Source organism: Salvelinus alpinus, chromosome 2, assembly GCF_045679555.1.
Source record: "Salvelinus alpinus chromosome 2, SLU_Salpinus.1, whole genome shotgun sequence".
Lineage (NCBI taxonomy): Eukaryota > Metazoa > Chordata > Actinopteri > Salmoniformes > Salmonidae > Salvelinus > Salvelinus alpinus.
This window is the reverse complement of record NC_092087.1, coordinates 120,758,579-120,768,121: the sequence shown is the minus strand read 5'-3', so window position 1 is coordinate 120,768,121 and position 9,543 is coordinate 120,758,579. Positions and strand designations below refer to the sequence as shown.

Below are 9,543 nucleotides of genomic sequence, written 5' to 3'. Positions count from 1 at the left end.
TATAGGCAGCCTGGATCAAAATGTTGTTGTTTTAAAAGGTCAGCGTTGGAACTAACCATTTTAAATGAATACGTACTGTATTTCATCAAGGTAAGTTTCATTTAGGCTTCACAAGAGGAGCCTAAATAATGTCTTAAGCTTGTGTGGATTTTGCCCTTATCATGACTCCAAATCAATTGCAGTACATTGGGTCATTGGACGTCCACTTTAGCCTTGTCAGGGAAATGCCCCGACTCTAAAACGCTGCCCAAATGCTCTGTCTAATCGCAAATACACCTCGCACGCAAAACAGGTTTAGAAACATTTGTAACTTAACTTTAATATGAATGACAACATTTTTCAAACACAAAAGATACACTTACTGTATACATTACACAGTATAGCAAAGTTGCAGCCAGCTGTGTTTTGAGTAACACCTGCTTCTGACCTGACCGGAAATGTGAAATGGAATGGTCCAATGAAAATGTGAGTGCACGGTGAGAGTATGTGTCATTCCATGGCTGAAGGCTGTTACAGCTGGGTGCAACTTTCTAAACTGCTTACAGTAAGAGTATATTTTGTATTTGAGAGATTCTTACTCACTGGTATAAAAGTTAAGTTCCAAAGGTTTCCAAAACCATATTGCAAACTAGGATTATGAACGTTTCTAAACGTTAAAACAGAGCGTCGGGATTGTAGTTCGTTCACATAGAGCCAGTTGTGATCCATACCTTCAGTTTACAACCCAAAAGACTATAAGCCTCCTTGAGTTCCCGAGAGCTAGTGTGGATTAGTTAAGGCCCAGACAATAGGAGCTAACCTGCCTATTTCAAGTTAAATATGAAACTTAAGCTATGAGTATAAATGTTTAAGTGACTAACCTCATCCATGTTGAATTCTCATCTTTCCCATGTGATTTATTTTCAATTTTTCTTTTATTTAACTAGGCAAGTCAGTTAAGAACACATTCTTATTTTCAATGACAGCCTAGTGGGTTAATGGCCTTGTTCAGGGGCAGGACAACTGAGTTTTACCTTGTCAGCTCAGGGATTCAATCTTGCAACCTTTCGGTTAAAAGTCCAACTCTCTAACCACTAGCCTACCTGCCACCCTGATGAGAAATTCGAAAAAGTTTTGAGAAAAAGTTTTGAGCTAAAGTTTTTGTCAGTGCCCTAAAGATATTATGAGACGTTGCATTTGGGGGGAAAGATATTTCAGCTGGACAAAGGCTAACATTTTTAGGTCTGAATTAGTTTCATTATTACCACAACTATACTGAACGAAAATATCAACGCAACATGTAAAGTGTTGGTCCCATGTTTCATGAGCTGAAATAAAATATCCCAGAATTGTTCCATATGCACAAAAATATTATTTATCTAAAATGTTGTGTACAAATTTGTTTACATCCCTGTTAGTAAACATTTCTCCTTTGCCCCAATGTTGTTTAAAAAAAAAATCATCCACCTGCCAGGTGTGGCAAATCAAGAAGCTGATTAAATAGCATGATTGTTACACAGGTGCACCTTGTGCTGGGGACAATAAAAGGCCACTAAAATATGCAGTTTTGTCACACAACAATGCCACAGATGTCTCAAGTTTTGAGGGAGCGTGCAATTGGCTTGCTGACTGCAAGAATGTCCACCAGAGCAGTTGCCAGAGAATTGAATGTTCATGTCTCTACCATAAGCCACCTCCAATGTCATTTTAGAGAATTTGGCAGTAAGTCCAACCAGCATCACAACCACAGACCACGTGTAACCACGTCAGCCCGGGAACTCCAGATCCGGCTTCTTCACCTATGGAATCATCTGAGACCAGCCACCAGGACAGCTGATGAAACAGAGGAATATTTCTGTCTGTAATAAAGCCCTTTGGTGGGGTAAAACCCATTCTGATTGGCTGGGCCTGGCTCCCAATTTGGTGGGCCTATGTCGTCCCATGCCCGCTCTTGGCTGCGCCCCTGCCCAGTCATGTGAAATCTATAGATTAGGGCATAATATAATTATTTCAATTGACTGATTTCCTTAAATTAACTATAACAGTAAACCGTGAAATTGTTGCATGTTGCATTTATTTTTGTTCAGTAATAGAAACACCTGAGCCATTAATATTTATAGTTTTAAATAGGGTGTTTGTAACATTTTACACCACAATAAAATGCAATGGATGTTTTCTAATTTACGAATAGAACCTAATCAATCTTCCATGTAATGGTCAGTAGAGCGACATTTTGGGGACGCCAATGAGCTCAAACAAATGTATTCCGTAGGGTAACAACCCATGACGTCGTCTCTGCGACCTCTCTCACATGGATTCACATGGATTGACTGGATGCTTACGCACGGATGACGTCATGCATGGAAAGCGGAACCCTAAAATAACAGCATGGTCATAAGTGGGACGTGCGTAAAAGGCACATCAACAGCCATTCGTGCCACTGATGCACGCTTCATTCCGTATGCAAGCTCGTGTGGTCTGAAACTTGGAGCATCCCACGAAGTGCACATCAGGCTTGGTGAAACATCCAGCGACAATAAATAATACAGGCTAGGCTACGATAAATTAGAGTAGGCTACTCGGTGGTTTGAATTGGGATACGGCGAACGGTTACGCATGAGCCGCGGCAACAGTGAGAACAGTGAAAGGACTAGCAGGATCTACTACAAGAATACTTGGACGAATACTCAATACATTTTTTGGAGATAACGTTGACTAAATTGTCTCCCAAACGACCAGAACATGAAGAAAAGTCCTGCGAATTCAGGTATGTTGGGAAATGTGTTATTATTGTGGAATACACTATTGTGCGCCCACCCCGCAATTCCAAGTTGCTTTATTTCCAAAATATCTTGAAGGCTTGTTGTAGATGATGTGATATTTGAGTGCATGTCTGTCTACTGTTTATTTTCAGCTCTTAGTTCGTTCCTTTTTGTATTTTAATTATTTTAATTTGAACCTCCTTTTATATATATTTCTGAATATATTTTAGTTTAATGATCTATGGGCTAGTGTTTTTCCCTACATGTCTGCATGTGTACCATATACCTGGATTTCCCTGGATTTTCATTACTTGCATGACTTGTCATTAGACAAATCAAAGAGCCTACACTTAAACGCAGGGAGCAGTACAGGTCAGTCGCCTCTACTCCTTTTCTCTCCTTTTTATTATCAGACTCTTTCCTTTTATTTATTTGATCTTTCTCGCTGTCTTTTTTTCATTTTCTTCTCTCCCTCTGATCAATGTGGGTATGCAGACTGAGTGTACTCTACCTAGAGGATACCCCCTGAACTTCTCTAGCCATTAAGGCCTCTGTCTCATTATGCATCATCCCTCTGTCCTTCTCCTTCCTGCTCTCTGTGGCTGTGATGTGCTGGCCCTCTCTATGGCTGCACTCTATTACTACACATAGTGGTGTGTGTGTGTGTGTGTGTCACAGCATACCTCTGCTCAGTGGCTCTTCTCAGACCCCATCTGTGCTTCCCACTCGTTCCCAACGTTCAGGACCACAGGTCGGGCTCCTGGGATCAAGTGGATCAGAGAATCGGAAAAGAACACATGCTGATGCCACAGTGTTTTTTCATGTGTTGGGATTCATGCTCAGATCACGGTTGGCAATACACCACAAATGGATCAGGGACCAGGCTAAGCATCATTAAGTCAGTGTGTGACCTTTCAGAGGGAAGGAGAATGGCCTTTAAAGCAGGACCTTTTCCTACATAGCATTATCCTCAGCAGTTTATGGAGTGTTATCAGTGATTATTACTGTATGTCGGCTCCTATCTCTGTTTATCAACCCAGAGACCTGGGAGAGCTCTGATACTGATACCAGCCCTCTCTTAGTGGTGGTGTTGAGACAAACCAGACAGCCCGTCCCAAAACACTCCCTAACCCTTCTCCTTGGGCCTATCCTTTCAATGTTAAATCTGTAAGTTGTTAGCAATATGGTGGAAGGTCCCCCACTACACTGCTCCAGCCTATCCAAACCCTTCAGATCTGCTTATACTGATACCAGGGCTCTGTTTGTGAGGATGAGGCGAAACAGAGGCCCACTCTGAAGGGAAACTCACCCAGGGGCTTCTCTGCTTAGTTCAAGCATTGCATGGATGCGTCCTGATTAACCGTCAACGGTTCGGTTGCCTGTATTTCTGAGCTGATTCTTCATGAGTTATGACGATGCTCTGTTCTAGCGGCAATTCTGGGCTTGTGTAGTTGTCACAAGTGGAGATGTTGAGAGAAATGGGGAGAAATGTGAAAAAGCACCTGCACCAAAAAGGCTATAAAAAAAATGCACCTGCCTCAGGTTTGCAGTGGTCTATTTTGCGTTGCTGTGGTTAGCTCTGGTCTATTTCGCGTTGCTGTGGTTAGCTCTGGTCTATTTCCCGTCCCTGTAGTTAGCGCTGGTCTATTTCCCATCCCTGTGGTTAGCTCTGATCTATTTTGCATCGCTATGTAACAGCAGGGGGTCCTTCTCCCTCATTTACTCTCCTCCTCAGTCTTCCATTACTAACAACCAGTGTGTTACTAACAACCAGTGTGTCACGGCTCTTGTCGGGAATGCATGGACCAAAACGCAGCGTGGTAAGTGTTCATGATACATTTATTATTCAAAACACTCAAACAAAATAACAGAGTGGAAACCAAAAACAGTCCTGTCAGGTGCAGACACTAAACAGAAAACAACTACCCACAAAACCCAAACGAAAAAGGACAACTTATATATGATCCCCAATCAGAGACAACGATAGACAGCTGCCTCTGATTGGGAACCACACCAACATAGAAATAAAGAAACTAGAATGCCCACCCTAGTCACACCCTGGCATAACCAAAATAGAGAATAAAAATCTCTCTATGGCCAGGGCGTGACACAGTGGACATACAGTTGAAGTCGGAAGTTTACATACACCTTAGCCAAATACATTTAAACTCAGTTTTTCACAATTCCTGACATTTAATCATAGTATAAATTCCCTGTCTTAGGTCAGTTACAATCACTTTATTTAAAGAATGTGAAATGTCAGAATAATAGTAGCGAGAATGATTTATTTCTTTCATCACATTCCCAGTAGGTCAGAAGTTTACATACACTCAATTAGTATTTGGTAGCATTGCCTTTAAATTGTTTAACTTGGGTCACACGTTTTGGGTAGCCTTCCACAAGCTTCCCACAATAAGTTGGGTGAATTTTGGCCCATTCCTCCTGACATAGCTGGTGTAACTGAGTCAGGTTTGTAGGCCTCCTTGCTCGCGCACGCTTTTTCAGTTCTGCCCACAAATTTTCTATAGGATTGAGGGCAGGGCTTTGTGATGGCCACTCCAATACCTTGACTTTGTTGTCCTTAAGCCATTTTGCCACAACTTTGGAAGTATGCTTGGGGTCATTGTCCATTTGGAAGACCCATTTGCGACCAAGCTTTAACTTCCTGACTGATGTCTTGTGATGTTCCTTCAATATATCCACATCATTTTCCATCCTCACGATGCTATCTATTTTGTGAAGTGCACCAGTCCCTCCTGCAGCAAAGCACCCCCACAACATGATGCTGCCACCCCCGTGCTTCACGGTTGGGATGGTGTTCTTCGGCTTGCAACCCTCCCCCTTTTTCCTCCAAACATAACAATGGTCATTATGGCAAACAGTTCTATTTTTGTTTCATCAGACCAGAGGACATTTCTCTAAAATGTACGATCTTTGTCCCCTTGTGCAGTTGCAAACCGTAGTCTGGCTTTTTTAATGGTGGTTTTGGAGCAGTGGCTTCTTCCTTGCTGAGCGGCCTTTCAGGTTATGTCGATATAGGACTCGTTTTACTGTGGATATAGATACTTTTGTACCTGTTTCCTCCAGCATCTTCACAAGGTCCTTTGCTGTTGTTCTGGGATTGATTTGCACTTTTCGCACCAAAGTACGTTCATCTCTAGGAGACAGAACACGTCTCCTTCCTGAGCAGTATGATGGCTGCGTGGTTCCCATAGTGTTTATACTTGCGTACTATTGTTTTTACAGATGAACGTGGTACCTTCAGGTGTTTGGAAATTGCTCCCAAGGATTAACCAGACTGTGGAGGTCTACAATTATTTTTCTGAGGTCTTGGCCGATTTCTTTTGATTTTTTTTTTTCTTTTGAAGGTAGGCCTCGAAATATATCCACAGGTACACCTCCAATTGACTCAAATGATGTCAATTAGCCTATCAGAAGCTTCTAAAGCCATGACATCATTTTCTGGAATTTTCCAAGCTGTTTAAAAGGCACAGTCACCTTAGTGTATGTAAACGTCTAACCCACTGGAATTGTGATACAGTGAATCATAAGTTAAATAATCTGTCTGTAAACAATTGTTGGAAAAATTACTTGTGTCATGCACAAAGTAGATGTCCTAACCGACTTGCCAAAACTATAGTTTGTTAACAAGAAATTTGTGGAGTGGTTTAAAAACGAGTTTTAATGACTCCAACCTAAGTGTATGTAAACTTCCTACGTCAACTGTAGATATTATTACAGGGAATCTTCATCTGTCTGTCCGTCTGTCTGGGATACACATTGAGAACTAATGGGCTGGATGTACCCATGTTGTTACCTATTTTCCAGTAACAATCTCCAAATGAAAGTGTGGTGGGGGCTCAGCTGAGTAAATGCACTCCCCATCTCTCTCTCTCTGTACACATGAGTGAACCCAGTCAGCTGCACTGTACACTGACTCCTCTCAGGATTTGTCCGCACACTGAATGGACCTTTTGTGCTAAGGAGTTGCTTAAGGGGGTGTTATGAACTTGTTGCACTTGCTATTTCTTAATACTGGCCTCCATAATGAAGTGGGTGTCAGGTCTCTAATGTGCATTAGCAGCACGCCTTTCAAAGACTTAATAGCAAATAATGGTTTGGTGAAGCGTAACGTCCCCATCTGCATGATTTGTCATCACGAAAATCGTTATCCTGACCTACAGCGTTTTACATCCTAGTCTTCAGCTAAGTTAGTACTAACAGGAAAGAGAGACCAGAAATAAATGTATTGTTAGTGTGTATGAGTTACTAATCTGTAACAGTGTTTTGTTTGTGTGTGGCGCGGTCGTCCCTAAGGGGGCAGCACTCCCGGTGATGTCATTGATGTGAGGAAGTGACAAAATGATCTCAGTGCTGTGTACAGTATTTGGCTTAAGGAGGCTGTTGGCCTAGGTTTGCCCCCCCCTGGCAGATGTCGCATCAGGGTCAACTGGGACCGCTAGGCATCTCTGGTTCCTGGGCACAGACAGTTGAAAGTAGGGCAGAGTCTCTCAACTCTGGTCCAGGGTACCCCCACGCAGGGAGTGCAGGCTTTTGTTCCAGCCAAATACTAACTCTTGAATCAATTAATCAACGAGCCATTGACCAGTTGCATCAGGTGTGTAAGTGCTGAATCAGATTAGTGCTGGGCTGGAACAAATGCCTGCATACTGTGTGAGTGTCCCTGGACCAGAATTGAGCAACACCGTAGTAAAGGGATGCTGTTTATCAACCCTCCGTGTGGGTGGACGAGTTGAGCAACCCTGCATGTAATAAGGAACTTTGTATCTAGTTTTTATCATTAGGCTCCAGTGTGTCAGCCATCCTCCTACTCAGTAGCACAATGTCAGATCCAGGTCCCGTAGTGACCAAGCAGCAGATGAGGAGTCAATACTGCTCTTTATGTCTCCTTAACAATGCTGCCTTACAGTGAAGCCAGCTCGTTCCCTGAGTCTGAGACACTCTGTACTGGACCAAACCCAACTCACTGTGGATAGTGCATCCAATGGTTCACTGAGTTCAGCATGGTGCTGGCAACACACGGGTCGTGGATTAGATTTCCCTCGTGGGCCATTGTTTTTAATGTTCATCCTGTGTCATTGTTAATGTTGACTATTCTGTCTCTTTAGAATAAAGTGTCTGCTAAGTGACCTATTAAGCTCTCTCGTTGATGAGTATCACACCAGAACTCCCACTCAGAAAAACCCACTACTTAGCCTATGGTTCTCAAAGGGACTTGGTGTTCTGTGAATTTGCGTATCCGTACAAATGGTTCTATCTCCATTTCCTGCTGGAGAAGCTTTAAGCTTTCATTAGCCTAATCTTAAGCCCCCCATAGGAAGTAGCCCATTACTTATTATGGCTAATTTGTCTCCTGTCTCCCCAGGTCCAGATGCCTCTATGATTAGCCTCGTTGTGCAGGAATGCCCACTGACGTTTTGTTTCGGAATGCCGTCAAAACCGCCGGAAATACTGTGGTGCGCTCTATGACATCATTAGCCAGTGTGTCAGAGTTCAGCTATATATAAGGATGTTGATTTGTCTAACACGGATGACATTTCAACTTAAAGCCTTGACCCCCAACACCCCCCTCCACACACACACACACACACACACACACACACACACACACACACACACACACACACACACACACTCTTAAAACAGGACACTGAAAACAGGGCCATGTCACTATGGCTTAGGGTGATGGGCAGTCCTCTAGTGTTAATCATTATTTAGTTATATAACTTATATAAAACACACACCTTCTGTTGAGAGCAGCTGTCATTAACAAAGCATAACTAATGAGCTAGTCATTATTGCCAGGCAGATTAGCTTGTAAACATAATGTGGACAGTCATATTAGGGGGTAATATAAACTGGGTCAGTCATCTAATCAAGAAAACAGATTTTTCTCCAAAACTGTTTACTGCATTTCCGCAGATGCATTAAAAAACTAAATTACTATTAATTATTACTATTAATTACTACTAATTACTATTACTAAGTATCAAAAATACTTGACTGAGTAATGGCATGTGTTTTTAAAAAGAGTCGATTTTAATGTACGATGGTAGGTAATGTGGATGGCCATGTCAATTAATAGTTGCATAATGTCCCAGTAGAAGCCACGTAGGGCATATTTAGGTCTTGTATTTATCTGGGAGTGCTCTGTGACCAAACTCCACATGCACAGACACTACCACAGCGCTCGTGTGTGTGTGTGTGTGTGTGTGTGTGTGTGTGTGTGTGTGTGTGTGTGTGTGTGTGTGTGTGTGTGTGTGTGTGTGTGTGTGTGTGTGTGTGTGTGTGTGTGTGTGTGTGTGTGTGTGTGTGTGTGTGTGGAGACTGTCTGAGTCAGTGCAGCAGATTTAGACATCAGGAGCCTGCCATGCTGATTACAGGGGCACAAGCCACAAGGAACCACAGGAACTCTTTCTCTCTCTCTCCCTGCCTCTCCATTTCTCCCTCTCGTTCTCTCACTCGCTCACTCACTCCCTCACCATGACTCCGTTTAGTCTAATTCACAGAGACAGGACAGAGGTGTGTGGGTGGGTGGAATCCCAAAACACACATTATTGTTGACTACCTAGCCCTCAGTCTTGTTTGTCCATGCACTCCGTACCCTGCTGTGTGTTAGGCAGTACTTAGTGAATTGATAAGGCATCCAAGCCACTGTTGGTGATTTGTTTTCTCAATGTCAACATGTGTCAGTATTTAACTCCGTCTGTCAGTTCTATCAACTCTATCAGCCATTCAAAATGCTAAGTGTGGTTCGGACCTGGGCATTTTATAGCCTGAG

The 9,543-nt window shown here is 42.7% G+C and overlaps 1 protein-coding gene across 2 annotated transcripts in view; it reads left to right on the top strand.

Annotated features, from left to right (window-relative positions):
• Nucleotides 1-2,427: 2,427 nt before the first annotated feature.
• Nucleotides 2,428-9,543, top strand: part of LOC139568511 (septin-9-like) — a 90,767-nt gene continuing 83,651 nt past the window's right edge. The window contains exon 1 of one of the 2 annotated variants that reach the window (XM_071390378.1): nt 2,428-2,746. In XM_071390378.1, the coding sequence (XP_071246479.1) occupies nt 2,722-2,746 (25 nt within the window). In that variant the 5' untranslated portion in view covers nt 2,428-2,721. The remainder of the gene's footprint in view (nt 2,747-9,543) is intronic. The other variant, XM_071390382.1, reaches the window with a different exon arrangement.